Source organism: Trachypithecus francoisi, unplaced genomic scaffold, assembly GCF_009764315.1.
Source record: "Trachypithecus francoisi isolate TF-2019V2 unplaced genomic scaffold, Tfra_2.0 Lachesis_group13, whole genome shotgun sequence".
In the NCBI taxonomy this organism is placed as follows: domain Eukaryota; kingdom Metazoa; phylum Chordata; class Mammalia; order Primates; family Cercopithecidae; genus Trachypithecus; species Trachypithecus francoisi.
Window position 1 is genome coordinate 85,024,426 of NW_022681458.1, and position 18,117 is coordinate 85,042,542.

An 18,117-nucleotide genomic window follows, 5' to 3' on the forward strand; every position below is an offset into this window, starting at 1 on the left:
CCCTGCCTCCTCTCCCCGTCTCCTTCTTGTTTTCTGTTGTGGTTACTTGGATGCTAACCCATTCAACTTGTGCACTGACCCTGGTACATGGCTCGTTTTCTTTCTCATGATCATATTTATACTTTTGATGGATATATTTAAATGAACAGCTGTGTGTTTGTTGAGTCATACCACAATTATCTGATTCTGCTTTAGCTGCTTGACTGGCAAAAGCATATTTCAAGCTAAATTGTGAGAGAATTCCATTAATCACATTCTATTTGGGGGAGGGGAGAGGAGAAAGACCACTAAGAGAATTCTTTGCCAAGATTAGTGTTAATTAGTGATTCCATTATTTAGAGTAGGTTGATCTGGTTGCTATTTAATGCGTCACTTGGAGAAACTTTACAAAGTTTAAATAACTGTAAAAATAACTATAAAAGGTTTAATGATAACAGCCGTGTAGGCAAAATTCCTTGGAATAATTGATGTGCAGATAAAGTTAGTTGCTGCTGCTGGTCTATTTAAATAGATACGGGGTCTTTCAAGAGTTCCTTTTTGTAAAGACCAGGGTTCTTGCCTCACATTGCTGTAATTCATTGGCTAAGTATTTTGTTTTAAGCCTCCTGAAAAGATAACATCTAATTCAGAAAGGTTACAACTTTCCTTTTTTTTTTTTTTTAAATGTATTACTGACTGTAACCTCTGGTCAAGTCTTTGGCTTTCATCGGCTGGATCTATTTTTCTCCTGACACTTCCTTGGGGTTCTTTCTGAAGGTTATTAATAGGCATGGAAGCATGGCTTTCCAAATAGCGTCAATAAATGTTAGAAGCCTTCAGGGGAGATAATATGTCAATTTCTGACTTGTAGGAGATGTATTTTCAAGAGACAGACGCTGTCTCAGAGGTCACTAGGGATGGCTCTGGGCCTATCAGCTGGTGTCTGCAACTAGAGATCCAAGCAATCCCTTCCAACTGGGATATTGTCCACCAGGGAGTTGTCTGGTACACCCGAGGTCTGCCAGCCGTCTTTTTGTTTGGCTGCCTCTCTTGGATGACACCCTTGAAAACTGGAATCCAAGTTACAAATGATATCTTTTAATTTATCTCAAATATCTGCTTGCTACTATATTAAATTGGGGACATACAAACCCACCCCTCCCCCCCATTTCCTTGCTAGGATATATAAAACTTAAACTTCACCTTCCTCTTTCCACATCAAAGTGTAGCCAAGGCTAAAATGTTAAAATGAGTATGTTTTAATTTTTATTATGCTCCTGGTAGGTGCCAAGCATGAGCATGTAGCCATGAACCAGGCAGAGTTCTTACTCTCATTTGCTTACATTTTGGTGTGTGGAAGAGGGAGAAACACAATAAAAATAAATAAACTAGTAAGTAAGTGGCAAATTTCACCTAGTTGTTAAGTGCTATGAAGAAGGTATGGTGGGGTAATATAGTTCATGGGGGCGGGTGAGAAGGTCTGAAACAGGAATGGGCTTGGAGTGTGGGAGTGAGACAGAAGGCTTTGGTTAGGCCAGTGTATAAAGTGTGGTGTTTCTCACTACAACAGAAAAGTGCTCCAGTGTCTCTCAGTAAAGACAGAGAGAGAGAGGGAGAGAGAGAGAGAGAAATGTACCTCTCTGGCCTTGACATTCCTTTCATCTTATACCCACCACCCAAAAATTATTATAGATTAATCACATTAGCCTGAGAATTGGGACAGCTGTGTCAGATGGGCAGTGCTTCTAACACCACTTGTAAGTCATGGGAGGGATAGAAAGGTCTACACTGTTAGGTTAGAGGGGAAGCTTCAGATCAGGCACAGCTAGAAATGAGACAGAGCACTGAGACAGTGTCTACCTGAGGACTTTGGGAAGAAGTGGGATTTGAAATGAACTTCAGAGTTACATGTCTAGATGAGCTTTATGGGAAGGAATAATGGGGCTTTTCCTACTAATAGGTTAAAAAAAAAAAGGTTCTAGTCACAGTTTGCAAACAAGGGACAGGGAGTGAGCTGTGAGCTGCAATGGAGAATGTAACAAAACAGCAGGGAGATGATGGAGTCCTATCAGTTGAAACAAAGCAGGTGGACCATGGCTATTTGAAACAAAGGAATGAAGTGGAAAATGAGGGACAGTCTCCATATAGTCAAACCTGGGGAAATAAAACCTAGTTTTGAGGTACGAGTAAGGCACGCAGCAGGTGATCAAAACACTGGATTCTTAGAAGTTTAACGTAGGTATTCGTGTATATCTGGAAGGGGTATAGCAAAGTCTGTTTCATTCTGTGTACAGTTAAAATAAATTTATTGGGGAACCTTTGATTCTTACATAGTAGCCTAAGCTAAACCTTTCACTTTCTTTCACATTAAGCCTTATCTTTTTTTCATCTTTTTTCATTTTACAGATCATATTGTTTGCTTCCCTTCCTTCCCAAACCATATCTAGGGTCCATCTGTTACAGCTGGAATGTTTATAGTGTAACTCAGTCAAAACCCATTCTTTCCTGAAATAATCCATAATTATTTCCTCTAACTACAGGATAAACCGATCCAGGGCCTGGTTTTCAGTTCTATAGGACTTGTCCAAGAAGCTATTTGTATTCATCTATCATGAAAGATCAAATTACATGCTAATATTCTGAAAGTAACACCCCGCCAGAAACCCTCCAGCAGCAGTGAAGTCTATATAAAACCTAGCCTTGGCAATTTGCACATTGCCAGTTCAGACAGAGTGTGGTGTTAAAAATATTTAACAGGTCATTTTGAACTGTAGAAAAGACCCTGACTTAACTTATATGGTATGATAACTTCGGTTTAACCTTTCTTTGCAGCTATTACTGACAGCCCATGTCTCATTTCACTCCTCCCAAAGGCCCAGGTAGTTTGGCACAAGCTGCCTTTGGGTTAGCTCATTGCCTTTTGAGCATAGAAGAGATGTGACTGTTCTTGTATTATCTAATCAGTTGCAGTGGCTGATTTTGGCCCTGCTCGGTGATGGCTGATGTAAGTCTATTTTCCTTCAAAGTTTCATGTCTAGAATTTGCCTTGCTGGGCCAAACTTTGCCCCCAAATGTGTCTTACACTAATTTCCGTTTATTTTGAAGGGTGAGTTTACAAGAGAACTGAAGAGTAGGGATGGAAGATGGGAGCTAGAAACCACTGATGCACTATCAAAGAGACTTGTTTTTTTCTATGATGTCAACATCTTTTCTGGGGGCAGAGGGAGGGAGGAGATAATTGGAGATCACAGAGTAATATGAAATTGTTTAAGGTTGGAGAAATGGAAAGAAGGCATGATTGAATGGTGTATTAAATAACCATGAGTAAAGGTTGTTCTTTAAGAGGAAAATCAAGATTTTCAGTTGAAGTTCAGAAGAATTGAGGCTTGAATAAAATGTTAAGGATGGTAGAGGTTGGTGGCTCCCACCTGTAATCCCAGAGCTTTGGGAGGCCGAGGCAGGGGGATTGATTAAGCCCAGGAGTTCGAGACCAGACTGAGAAACATGGTGAAACCCCACCTCTACCAAAAAATACAAAAAGAATTAGTCAGACATGGTGGCATGTGCCTGTAGTCCCCACTACTTGAGGGGCTGAGGCAGCAGGATCATTTGAGCCGAGGAGGTTGAGGCTGCAGTAAGCTGAGGCTGCGCCACTGCACTCCAGCCTGGGCCATGGAGCAAGACCCTGCCTCAAAAAAACAAAAACAAAAACAAAACCCCAAAAACAAACAAACAAAAAACTGTTAAGGATGACAGAACAAGTTTGCTAAACTGTGGCTGGCTAGTTAAGTGAAAGTTGTGTAGAGTAGTGGTTGGTTAAGACCTGAATGCTCTGATGTGGTGGTTTGCGGTTTGACCTGTGTCCTTAGGCAAGTTTCTTCTGCCTTCCTAGATGACTAAGAAAAAGCAGGTTTCCACAAATTATTTTTCCACATTGCCTCTGCCTTTTATATTAAAGAGAATTATTATATTTTCCTTATGGAAGGCATAGTACAGAATGTCTAAAGATACATAAAGAAAAAAACTGTCATAGAATCGTAGTGAGAGCCCTTACCAATGGTGAGCAAGCATAGGTTAGAAAGTGTCTACACGTGGACAATGTAAAAGTCATTCAAAATAGGGGTGGGTGATTGTATGACCTGTCTTCCAAGATTCTTTCTAATTCACAGATTGTTAGAAATTGAATTGAGAAGGGTATCAAGAATGTCCTTATTGAATGAAGGTAGTCACTAACATATGTATTGAAGAATGAGTTTAGACCATCAGACCAGATAAATGAACATTTTGTCAAATTTTCCAATGGGAAAGAATTTTAGGGTTCATCTTATAACTTTCCTCTCATCCTGAATATTGTAGTTAACAAAGTGTATGCTACTCGTAAGTCTAGTTTCCAGAAACATCCTTTATAGCTGTATTGCAGATTAGCACTTAGATTGCCTAATATGGATTCTGAAAGTTGTATATAGAAGTGTATTATATTCTCAGTTATTCTGTGACCAATATCACAGTAATTTTTTGGGTAGTACATTGTGGGGTATCTGTGGCTTTACCTAGCTGTAAAATTGTGATGAGCAAAAAAAGTGCCAAACTTGGTTTCAAGCCCACATACATTAGAAATTGAGCTAAATGCTAGCTCCTTAACTACATACAATCTGATCTTCAAGTGGAATTTGAAAAGTACCGTGGGATTTGGAAAGTCGTTTTGTACTGACCTGGTGATGTGTCTGTTTTTAGTAGAATATCATGGGAATGTTCTGTCTTCTAAGAAGGTAGGCCTGAGACATTGTAAGAAACAGTATCGGTTTAAAAGAGGGTACCTTATTTAAGTCAGGAGGTCTCTAACCATTTTCTGAATAGCAATTTTTCTTGTGTCTGAAATATGAAAACCAGTTACTGGGGTAGAGGGTCTTATCCAAGAACAGAAGGGAGATGTGTGTACGTGAGAGGCACGGATTCATACTCTGAACACTTCAGATAATATTTTGCAGTCCTCAGTAGCCTGTGATTTTTCGGTTAGAGATTTTGGCATTACAGCCTTGCACAAGGATTTGGTTGAACCCAAGCAAGATAAGCAGCTGTGAGTACCTTCATACAAGTCTATATCCCATTTCAAAAATATTTAGCTGTATACATAAAATATTATTCCAACATTAAAAAAAAGTTAATGCTTTCTTCCTTGACTGTTGGACTTGTTGACGTCTGTGATGTTAGAGAGGTTAATGAAATTTCTAAAATTGTAGAACAGTGTCATTTTTGTCAGGTATCTAGTAAGTGCTAAGTCTAAAATATCTGGTACCATCTAGTTATCTGATAGAGTACAAAGACTGAACATTTAAGGACTAAGTTATTCAAAGTGTTGTCCAAGAACTCCAAAGGCGCCTGAGACTTTCTCAGGGGTTTCACAAGGTCCTCCTTCTTCCAATGATATGGGTGATACTGGATTTTCTATGTATACTGCAGCCAGTACATGATGTAACAGAATGAATGTAGATCATATATGAGAATCCAGCTGTCTTTTATTAAATCAGAGATTTTCAAAAAAGCAGGAAAACAATGCCACTTTTCTCACAACATGTTTTTTAAAAAATACATCATAGCTCTTTTAAAATAAAAAAAGGTAGTATGTTATTGTTATTTTATTATGAATAGAATATTTTTAAGATTCTGTTTAAATTTTTAACACTGTAAATATCAAGAGATGTAGCCTACTTGCACATGTTTCTCAGTAATTTTCAAGAGTTTAAAGAGATTCTGAGACCAAAAAAGTTTTAAAAATACTGGAGTAAGGCAATCCTAGAACTATTGAGTTATTGCCACTCCCATTTTCCACTATTAGTCTCTCTTTCTTGCCAACTTACATATGAAAACTCCTTAGCCAACAATATTTGAGAGCAGGAGAGTTGAAATTTTACTTTAAAAAATGATATTTTCTTTTTGGTATATTTTAAAATTAAAAATAGATCCTTGGGACTTCAAGTTGAGATTTTAGCATATTGATGTTTCTTATAATTGAAATATAGTCAGGAAATACCAGAACATTCCCCTTTCTACATTCTTTTTTTCTTTCCTTTTGGGGGTGCTGTTTTTTTTTTTTTGAGACGAAGTCTCGCTCTGTCGCCCAGGCTGGAGTGCAGTGGCCGGATCTCGGCTCACTGCAAGCTCCGCCTCCCGGGTTCACGCCATTCTCCTGCCTCAGCCTCCTGAGCAGCTGGGACTACAGGCGCCCACCACCTCGCCTGGCTAGTTTTTTGTATTTTTTAGTAGAGACGGGGTTTCACCGTGTTAGCCAGGATGGTCTCGATCTCCTGACCTCGTGATCCACCCGTCTCGGCCTCCCAAAGTGCTGGGATTACAGGCTTGAGCCACCGCGCCCGGCTGGGGGTGCTGTTTTTAATAGCTGAGTTTACTGATCAGGAGAAGCACTGCAGACCCTGAACAAAATGGCAACCAGTAAGTTGACTTTTTTCCCAAAGATTTTTGGCAGATTTTGAGCTGTCTTTAAACACTGGAGACGGAATTAGTCCCTACTGTTTGAAGGTCTGAATTTATAATTCTTTTTCTGTCTTCTATTTATGAGCCTAAATTATTGTTTTAATTTTGTTCACACAATGATAATCTGTTAATAGGTATTTGGGACGTGGGCTTTTGCTGGCTTTGTGACGTGGAAAATATTGCCAGTGGTGATTGTTTCTTAGTTTTTTTTTTTTTTTTTAATATTAAAAGGAGTCTTGATTTTGAAGCTTGTTAACTGTTGACTTTTACTATTACTTTAGCTAAATTCTACAGATTAAAGTTATAGAGATGATAAATCTCTTAATCTTGCCATTCCTTTGCAGGTCTCTGTGTGTGTGTCTGTGTACATGGTAGGGAGGGGCTGCTGTTAATTCTTTAGAATTCAAACTTAAATTGAGCTGATTAATTCAGGAAAAGTTCTAATTAAACTGTTATTAAATGTGCACCTACTTGGCTCTGGCAGTGATGAACAAGATAGACTATAGATTTTGCTCCCATAGAGTTTACAGTCTAGTGACAGAGACAGATGTTCAAAAGCACACACAGGTGTGAATACATAATTATTAGGATGATTTGTATGAGTGAAACTTAAAGTGGTCTATACGAATGAGCAGAGAGTATTTAAGGGTTTAGACAGGCTTCTAGAAGGTGGTAGCCTTTAGAGAAGCCATCGAGACTTACAGGGTGAGTAGGAATTCAGTAGGTTGGGCCCTGAAAGAAGGGCCCAATCATAGGGAGCATCACGTAAAAATGTCCAGAGATAGGCAGAATGTGGCCTGGTGGGGGTGATAATAGTGGATAGTGGGGACAGAGGAACTGCAGAATGTTGGTGAGAGCCAAGGGGGCAATGAAGTTAGGTAAGTAGAGGGCCTTGAGTGCCTTACCTCTGTTCTGACCCTTGCCTTCCTCTCTAGCCTTCTTGGGTGTTCTCCAACTTTTTGTAACTCTTCCAGACACTTTGTGTCCTGGCCATTCTTGCGTTTTTTTCAGTCCTGAGGTTTGCCTTAAGTCCTCAGGACACACCATGCTTCCTCTGGCCACAGGCACCTCAATAGAAGTGCCTTTTCCCTTAAGTATTACCCTATCTGTGTCCTTTGTTTACCCTCTCCCACCACATTCCCCAAAACATTTACCCTTTTCCTCGGACCTCTACTCATCCTTCTGATTTCTGATTCCTTTTCAGATGTTACCTCCCCAGGGAACCTCTGCACCCTCCAGAAAGTCTCAAGTTGTTTTGTTAACACGGTTATTTTAACTATGTTTCTTCCCAACTCTTAATTCAGTTTTTAATTATGCAATCTTTTGATGATTATTTGATTACCACCATAGACATATCTTGTAAGTGCCACGATAGCAAGGACCCTGTTTGTATTTGCCATTTTAGGCTTCTAATATGTAGCACATAGTAGGTTTTGAGTAGTTTTTGAATGCATTAATGCGTTAATGAAGGACTGGGAATTCAGATAAGACTGAGATAAGAAATAGTTTAGTTCAGCAATTTTCAATGGTTTGTGATGACATATACCATAGAAAGTTTTTTGATGCACCTGCAATATGTAAATTGGCTATACATTTTACATAAAATAAATAAGTACATATTATAAAACATACATAAAATAGCAATTAAATAAGCATAAAATATTTAAGGTGTTGCCAATGGCAGTGGAATAATGTTATCATCAATGAAAGTCTCAAGCCACTCAGGATAGTGTTTACTATCTATGACAGTAGTTGCAAATCCATTTTTCAAATGTTTTCAAATTTTGAATTTGGGGAGACTGTTTCTTGTCAGATTGAACTGAATATTACTACTTTTCTCTAGTAAAGTGGTTAAGGAAGAACCAGTAGAAATAAGTGATGTTAAGTCTACCGTTTTCTTACTCTTCTCTGGTGCTTGCATTAATAATATGTGCAATCTCTAGTTTCTTTAATGGTTTTAGAACACTTGCCATTTGGGAAGGCTCATTTCACTGTTAAGTAGCCAATGTAACCTGTAATTCCACTTGAACGGACCTTCAAAACTACAAGTACGTGGTTGTACTCTATAAGCAAATCATGTCCACTCTAACGTTATGTAACTCGTAGTCTTTCTGAAAGATACCTCCTGTACTAGACTGTCATAGAGAACTGAGACAGAGACCAGATTAAGTCTCAAGTTATTTTCTACTTTATTAGATTAAAACATTCTTATGAAAAAGCAGTTTAATAATTTCATTCCATAGCTCAATGAATGACCCTTGCTTGCTCCTTGGATGTGCATACCTGTTTTGGAGATGAGTGGACCAGTGCTGGAGACTGCCCTAGACAGATGATTATGAGTCCATGCTGGGGGCTGAAACCACTGCTGAGGGAGAGGTTTTTCACCAAGGACTTACCTTTGAGCTGGAATCATGTATGACAGGAGGAGGCAATGGGGTTGGAGAGGGGTGGAGGAGGGGGCTCAGAGCAGTTCAAGCAGAGGGGAACAAAAAGCATATTCATGTCCAAAGGTACAGAGATGTGTTGGAGGAGTCACATTCTGGTTGTGAGGGGCCAAGATGAAGGATTTGTATGTCCCCAAAAGGACTCACTTATAGGAAAGATCTATGTGAACCTGGAAATAACAAAAACAACAACAGTAGTTAGGATCTTGCTCAAGTTTCATATGCTTTTAAAAATAGAAAAGGAAGGTACATAAAAATCCCCTTTACTTCCTTCCTTACCTTGCTTTTAGGAAAGGGATTGACTGAAATATAATTATGGAACCAAAGAGAAATAAATTTAAGTGAAGAGTGGTAAGATGTGATGGAGGTATGGATGGTAAACAGACTGCCAGCCCAAAAAATTGATTTTTTTTTAATTTTAAAAATAATTAAAAACAAATAGAGATGGGGTCTCACCGTGTTGCCCAGGCTGGTCTCAAACTCCTGGGCTCAAGTGATCATCCCACCTCGGCCTCCGAAAGTGCTGGGATTACAACTGTGAGCCACCGCACCCAGCCTAAATAATTTGGTTTTAAAGGTCAACACTCCAGACATGCTAGATAGCAACGGGCTTTCACTCTTTGCTTTAAAGCTGAAAGAGTACAAGCACACTAACCTATCATTAAAGAACTTTGCCAGCTTTTTCTTTATTTTACCATCCAGAAAATTACAGCTAACCAAACTCCCATCACATTCTGATATTTCACATTGTTCAAATGGAAAAGTTTTTAAAAAAATTTTTACATGATTTTAGTTGTTGTCTATCCTTGTTAAATTTGTTTAATGGAGAAATGCATTGCTTTGCCTTAGATGGGGTAAAAGTTTGTATTTTTTTGTTCTTTGTTTTTGCTTTAGGTCTGTATGTTGATGTAGGTTGCTCTACCTTCAGTCCTTTTAAAGGAGAAATGAGACTCTAGCATAGTAATTTGGCTTGAATTATTCAGTCGCTTAATCTTTAACATCGTGTTAAAATAGTCTATTCATGCTTCTCAGGGTTTTTAATTTAGTGCCAATTTTGCATTCAAATGGGGTAAGATAAAATTCAAACCTAAAATCTTTTGGAACGTGCCTCACTTTATAGCTGAAAATTTTTCGTTTCCTTATTGATTTCTTTGTAAGAGAGTAGACTCTGAGAAAGTACCCTTGGAGTGACTGCCAGTTGGAAGTGAGTATGTCTAACTCTTTAAGGTGATATGTTTAGGTCCACATAAAAGGTGTATGTTTAAATGTAGTAATACATAAGGCAATATATCTGAGGATGATTCGTAAGAAGGGCCTTGAGTGGCAGTTTGAAGGTGGTATGCTTAATTTAATTTGTCTTCCTGCAGTTAGATGTTTATGCTTTACTTACATCTCTTCTTTTCCCTTTAGAGTTGGACAATGGTAGATGGAGTGATGATTCTTCCTGTGCTTATCATGATTGCTCTCCCCTCCCCTAGTATGGAAGGTAAGTGACTCACATCTTTTTGGGTTAAGATAAGTATACTGTGAATTTTTTTTTGGCTTACTATAAACTACTTCTTAAGCCTATCAAAGTTAACACACTCTTTTTATAATAAATATTTGGTGATTATTGACTATTTTGAAGTGAAATTCTTATATACATTATATCTGAATATTTACATACACCTATTTTTTTAAAAATTCAACCTGATTTTCTACTTAAAATAAATATAGGACCAAGCATGGTGGCTCACGCCTATAATCCCAGCACTTTGGGAGGTCGAGGCAGGTGGATCACCTGAGGTCAGGAGTTCGAGATCAGCCTGGGCAACATGGTGAAACCCTGTCTCTACTAAAAATGCAAAAATTGCTGGGCGCGGTGGTGGGCACCTGTAATCCCAGCTACTTGGGAGGTTGAGGCAGGAGAATTGCTTGAATCTGGGAGGTGGAGGTTGCAGTGAGCCAAGATCGTGCCATTGAACTCCAACCTGGGCAACAGAGTGAGACTCTGTCTCTAAATAAATAAATAAATAAATAAATAAGGAGAAATAAGAGAAAATTCTGTAATTAACAGTAAAGCATATGTTTAAACAAATGCGAGGCTGGGTGCAGTGGCTCATGCCTGTAATCCCAGCACTTTGGGAGGCCAATGCAGGTGGATCACTTGAGGTCAAGAGTTCAAGACCAGCCTGGCCAACATGGTGAAACCCCATCTTTACTAAAAGTACAAAACTTAGCTGAGTGTGGTGGTGTATACCTGTAATCCCAGATACTTGGGAGGCTGAGGTGGGAGGATTGCTTGAACCCAGGAGGCGGAGGTTGCAGTGAGCCAAAATCACATCACTCACTGCACTACAGCCTGGGCAACAGAGCAAGACTCCATCTCAAACCCCCACCCCCCGTCCCCCCGAAAAAAAGCCCAAATGTGATATATTATGGTGTAGTTAGGCATGAGTCTACAAGAAGATATGATGAAGTAATACATGCTTGCATGTATATAGGTAATAATCTTCAACATCTTCGAAAATAGATTGGTACTGGTGTGTTATATTGGTGGCTTAGTTGTCATAAGTGGTCTCTTACCTTCAGTGATTGAATTTTATGAATTGGTGAACAGATTTTGGTGGAATTAAAAAAAACCAGAACCGTTGGCCCTTGATTTATCTACTAGTTATATTTTTGGAATATTTAGTATACATTAAGACAGTGTGAGACACACATACTTTGTGTTTTTATGTATGACAGAGTTAGGTACTGGTTTCAGTTCTACAAAGATTATTCATGAAAATGAATGCTCAGTGGGATAGTTGATACTTGTGGGGCAAAGGCTATGTCTTGGCCTATTTGGGATGTTATAACAAAAATGCCAGAAACTGGGTGGATCAAAAACTAAACATTTATTTCTCACAGTTCTGGAGGCTGGGAAGTCTAAGTTCAAGGTGCTGGCAGATTCAGTGTCTGGTAAGGGCTCGTTCCTCATAGAGGGTGCCTTCTCTGTGTTGTCTCATGGTGGAAGGGGCTAGCTAGCTCTCTGGGTTCTCTTTTATAACAGCACAAATCCCAATCATGAGGGGTCTGCCCCCATGATCTAATCACCTCAAAAGGCCCTACTTCCTAATACCCTCACCTTGGGAGTTATGATAGTGGCATGAATTTTGGGGAGACACAAACATTCAGGCCATAGAAGGCTAATTCTTAGTTGTGTGGCACCATCCAGGCTTTCAGTGCCTTTGGCGTCTCTGACCCTTGCTTACTTACTTTCATTACTCACCTTCCCATCCCCTCATTTCCAAAAAGTTGCTCAGGGATGGTCCTGTCCTTGTTGAAAAGGACAAAATAGATAATCAAGAGAGAAAGATAGTAAAAGTTACTCATAATTCCCTTCGCTTACATGTAATTGCTTTTAACATGTTGATATATATCTTTCTGGATATAGAAAGCCTAAACACTACTTTATTGTGCATTGAGCAGCACCCACTTTATTTTACAAGTGTTCCTCCATAAAGAGTGGTGCTTATTGTAGGAATCTTGGCCTTGTTATGGTCACATGGGACAGTAAGACTAATGCCCCTGTTACAGGCTCTTCGGGGTATAGTGGTCTTCTTTATATAATTGATGAGTTTTCAAGGAGGCATATAATTTGACAAGTTAGTATAGCCAACAGTGTGAAAAAAATCAGTACTTAAAATATTATGTCTATTTCATTATATATTAGATTCATAATATTTGATTTGTTCCTATCTCCTTCCCATACTTAATGACATATATTATACTTCTCCATTGTCCTATATGGTAGCTGATAGTAACATATAGCATTTGAAATGTGGCTAATATGAGTGGAAATATGCTGTAAATGTAAGATACAAGCTGGAGTTTGAACACAATAAAAATGTAAATTTGACCTGTTTTTTCCTACTGCTGTGATAAAACTTAGAATTACATTAGGTGGCTCACATTTTGTTTCTGTTGGCCAGTGCGGTTATAGACCATTTAGATACCTAGTTTATATTCCACTCCTGAGCAGTGTTGTTAAAGATATTCCCATAGTATGGCAGTTGTGTCAGTTAGTGCCAAGAAGGTATGGGAAAAGGATCCTGAGTGGCAATGTTGAAGGAATTAATACGAGGAAATGGGCTTATATTAAAGCTGGGAGGATTTGATGAGCTAACAGTGGTTTTCAATTGGGGGTAATTTTATCACCCAGGGGATACTTGACAATTGCTGGAGATATTTCTAACAGTCAAGTTTCTAGTATATTTTTACCTCTTTTAAGTTGGTAAATAATACGGTTATTACTTAAAAATCTAAGGAATGTTGAGAATTAAAGTCCCTCCAAATTTCACTCTCTTCCTTAGTTACCATATCAATTCTGTATGATATTTTTGTTGTTGCTATTTTGTTGTCGTTGTCGTTTGAAACGGGGTCTCTTTCACCCAGGTTGGGGTGCAGTGGTGCGATCTCAGCTCACTGCAACCTTCTCCTCCCAGGCTCAAGCGATCCTCCCACATCAGCCTTCTGAGTAGCTGCAACCACAGGCTTGTGCACCACAACTAGCTCATTGTTTTGTATTTTTGGTAGAGATGGAGTTTTGCTGTGTTGCCCAGGCTGGTCTCCAACTCCTGAGCTCAAGTGATCCACCCCCTTGGCCTCCCAAAGTGCTGAGATTATAGGCTTAAGCCACCTTGGCTGGCCATCGATTCTGTGTGATATTTTGCCTTTTATTTTTATTTTACTTTATTTTATTTTTTTTGAGGCAGAGCCTCACTCTGTCACCAGGGCTGGAGTGCAGTGGCACGGTTCTGGCTTACTGTGGTCTCAACCTCCTGGGCTTAAGCAGTCCTCTTGCCTCAGCTTCCCAGGGCACCATGCCTAGCTAGTTTTTGTATTTTTTGTAGAGCTGGGGTCTCACTGTGTTGCCCAGGCTGGTCTCCCAACTCCTGGGCTCAAGCAATCCGCCCACCTCTATCTCCCAGTGTGCTGGGGTTACAGGCACGAGCCACCGCACCCTGCCTCTGTGGTATGAGGCAGTTCAGATGGTATCATGGGTGGACCTGCGATGTAGGCAAGGTATACAAAAAGAGAGAGGAAGAGACAGAGAAATGGAAATGTAGTGTGAGGAGAGAAGGAGAGGTGGAGAGAGAATGGGGAAAAGAGTGGGGCGGAAAAAGGACAGTTATGGAGCAATGCTAATAGCCATGCTATTGGTTGTTTTTTTCCCCTGCTTTCAGCTCTTAAGCTGTCCAAGAATCCAGCAAATAACCTCTTAATGCCACAATGAAGACATGTAAAACATGTAAAAATTAGTTTAGGCTGAAGTGGAAATGGAAGTAGATCGACACTTAAGGTTTTGCTATTTAATCTGTCACCACCATTAGGATGTTTGCAAGTATGGAAAAGAGCATATCATCCTTTAATCGCAATGGCTGTTTTTTTTTTTTTAAAATAGAATATCCAGTGAGTGCTATAACCTAGCGTACTCTCATCATAATAGCAGTTGCCTTAGTGCTGTCTTTCTTCTGTGACTCAGCTCCCTATTATGCGTTTGTGTGTGTGTGTATGTTCTATGGAAGGCATTTTGTTTTTATATATTTAATAGGAAAATTATAAAAACCAAAGAGAAACCCTATTTATAAGACACTCTAGTATCCTCAGCATTAGTTAAAAAGCAAATATTAAGTACAAATACTTAACCAAAAGAGGTAAATAATGGGGCCGATCACAAAAATCTGTAATATCTCTGTAGCTTGTCTACTGCTGAGTGACAAGCTTTACATGTTTTACATGTCTTCATTGTGGCATTAAGAGGTTATTTAGCTACTAAGCTTAAAAGGAAATAGACCCATATTTGATGTTTATAGAACAGCTAAGGCATTCTATTAATTATGCTTTAATGAAGCTAGATCACATTCTTGGGACATAAATAAGAGAGTCATGAGATTTTGTTCTAATACATTTTGTTGAGTAGTGTACTCTTCTTAGTCTATGAAAAAAAAAACTTTTACCCCTTTGTCTCTCAAATGTCTCATAAATATCGATTAGAAATAGTGGTAATATTTCAAATATTAGTTCCAAACAGTGATTTTTTTTTTTTTTTTTTGGTAGAGTTTGAGTGTACTTCAGAGTATTTCTCAAGTTCTATGGAATCCTAAATGCTCTGGGCAATAAAATATTTTTTCACCACTTATATTTGGAAAATGCTTTCCAATATAATGACCTATTTGCTGATTATAGGTAATATTTAATGAGTGCTTAATATGCACCAGATGTTGGGCTAGCTTTCATGCAAAATTTCCTATAATCCTCACAAATGCCCTCATAAGATACATTTTCTTTGGATATGCTTTTGGATTGGTTAAAGCTCTTGCTTAAGGTTACACAGCCAACAAAAGGCATCATATACTTTGAGGAATGGTGTTCAAGAGCTCCAGTCATTATCAGTCCTCTTCAAAATTTTGCATTTTTTTTTTGTGCCCTAAATTAGCTACATCCACATTCATATTATGTTTGGTGCATGCTAGAATCCAGCTGAATCCAGTCTGTTTGAGAGCGTGAGAAGAGAGTTTGTAATAGCAAATGCTGAGGCCCCTTCACCTGGGGTTGTGTTTCTTACTTTTCTTGTCTCTCCTACCAGTAATCATTTTTCATATTCATTATATATACAACTCTAGCTGCAGGAAGAGTTTTATTTGCTCTCATAGAGAAGAGCACTTGAGTCCTAATTACCTGTATATCCTTCCCTTTCCTTCCCGTTAATAAGACTAATCATGCTCTAATACTACTATTATACCACCAGGGTGAAGGCAGAACCTCCATGTTTGATTTTTCTTTTGTCCCTGTATGCATTTGCAGGTGAAGACTATGACACAATTACTTTAAAGGGAATATTACTCCTTTGGAAATATTTCAAAGCTGAGACGACCCACATTTTATTAAATTTGTAAACCACAGTTAGATTTTATTATAGCAACGAAGGCCAGACTTATGCAGAATTTTCTCGCAAGAGATTTCGGCCTGTTCTAGAGAAGACTGCTAGGTACTAAATTATTTTCTGAGTTAACTTGATTTTAGTATTTCCAAAGCCATCACTACTCAGACTTTCCAGCCCCACTACCCAATGAGGGAAGGAAGGAGATAATTTCAGTGGACTTTTTGTTAGGGTTACAAAGGTGCCCCTCTTTGCTGCTGCGGGGGGGAAGAATAGAGTAAGCCTTTCTTTGATTTTCTCATTATTAGGGATTCAGGAAGTTCTTGAAGGGGTGAATGAATGTAAGAGAAATGTCTTAGTATTACATTTGTTTCTCTTCTTGTTACTATAATTTATCTCTTGTTCAGAATAAAATCTTTTTCTTTGGCATATCATCAAATGGAAGATGTTTTTAGGGAGAGAGATGACATATACTAAGCCAGTTGCTACTACTGGAACTAGAATGTAAATATCTGATGAAGCATCATACTTTTAAGACACTGCTTCTTTATTATCAAGTTTTCTTATTTTACAAAATGATCCTATACTAGTTGATGCAAGGTGAGCTGTGAGAAAGCATCCTTTCAGCCTTTCGTTCCTGGGAAGTGCTTGTTTCAGCCATGAGTAGTTAAACTAGTGCCATATTCTTTTTTTTTTTTTTTTTTTTTTAGTGGACAGTAGAAGAGGGGTATGGATAGCAGTAGGGTGTGGGAGGATGCTAAACATTCATTCAAAGAAAGTCAAATATTAAATAGAGGAGAAAACAAATTCCACACCCAAGCTCATGAAATGATTTCCTTGTGGTCAGCAGTGTGCAGTGCAGTCACTTCTAAGTGTCCCCGTTTATAAAGACAGGTCTCCAGAGTGAGAGGATTAATGCCATATGCTCTTTGTGGAAAAAAAGCAGAAGGATTGTAGGCATGTCATATAGGCCGCTTTCACTCTTGAAAAGGAAAACACCAGGGACAATAAAACACACTTAAAAATTAATTTGTAACTCTTAAAACACTGCAAACTGTCCTGCGGAACTTTCCTCTGCAGCCCGGGATGACCCCAGGCAAGATTCCATACATAATGTTTTTTCCTAATAGCCATAGTGACTCAGAACTCATGTCATTCCAAGATAGTGTAAGACACAGGCGAGGTGGCTTTCAAACTTTTGACTGTGACTCACAGCAAGAAGCATTTTGGAGTAAGTCCCACTGCATGGATAGTGCCCACACACATCTGAAATGAAAATTTCATGAAACAGTAATTACTCTTACTATGTTTAATGTGCACCTATTTCTTGTCTTTTAAATTTTTATTCAGTTTTATTTCACTTAAAAAGACAGGAAGAAACCTTGTTTTAAACTACTAACTTGATTTTGCTACCCAATAGTGGGTCCTACCCCATACTGAAATTAAAAAAGACAACACCAGTCTGCTTCAAGGATTCACTACACAGGAGTTCCTACTGCCCTCATGTGACAGCTCTGACACCTGACTATAGGTCATCTGGTGTATTCCTCAACAAAGCCGGTCTAGAACCTTTTATTTTTTCACAACTCCATGTAGCCTGACCATCCTTTCTCTCTAAGTCAGTGATTTGGCAGGAAGAGGGAAGTTTACATGTGAACCTTCTCAGCCTGGATCATAACACTGGAGCACCTGCAGCCTGATTCTCATCAGCTGAATCTGAGCCCTGCAAGCAGGGTGTTTCCTAGAGCCATGGTTAATGCTACATCTAATTCTTTGTTATGGGCTAGAACAGAACATGGACATTGCTGAGAATATGTATATGGGATGTGAGGAGGAGAGATGTGGGAAGAAGAGAAACAATAAAAGGAAGAATGAGAAATTCCTCTTGGGCACATGGTGGTGACATTCACCTTAAAAAAAAACAACCTGCTGGTGTGTGTGTGTGTATATATATATATATATATTTTTTTTTTTTTTTTTTGAGGCGGAGTCTCGCTGTCACCCAGGCTGGAGTGCAGTGGCGCGATCTCAGCTCACTGCAAGCTCCGCCTCCCAGGTTCAGGCCATTTTCCTGCTTCAGCCTCCCGAGGGACCACAGGGACCCGCCACCACGCCTGGCCAATTTTTGTATTTTGAGTAGAGATGGAGTTTCACCATGTTAACCAGGATAGTCTTGATCTCCTGACCTCGTGATCTGCCCACCTTGGCCTCCCAAAGTGCTGGGATTACAGGCATGAGCCACCGCGCCTGGCTGCCAGTATTTTTTAAATTGACGATTTGGGGGATTGGGGTGGG

General features: G+C 39.1%; 1 protein-coding gene across 3 annotated transcripts in view; it reads left to right on the plus strand.

Annotated features, from left to right (window-relative positions):
- ACVR1 (activin A receptor type 1) overlaps window positions 1–18,117 on the plus strand; it is a 147,886-nt gene that overhangs the window by 66,107 nt on the left and 63,662 nt on the right. For 2 of the 3 annotated variants that reach the window (XM_033231429.1, XM_033231428.1), the window contains exon 2: window positions 10,326–10,401. In XM_033231429.1, the coding sequence (XP_033087320.1) occupies window positions 10,335–10,401 (67 nt within the window). In that variant the 5' untranslated portion in view covers window positions 10,326–10,334. The remainder of the gene's footprint in view (window positions 1–10,325; window positions 10,402–18,117) is intronic. The other variant, XM_033231430.1, reaches the window with a different exon arrangement.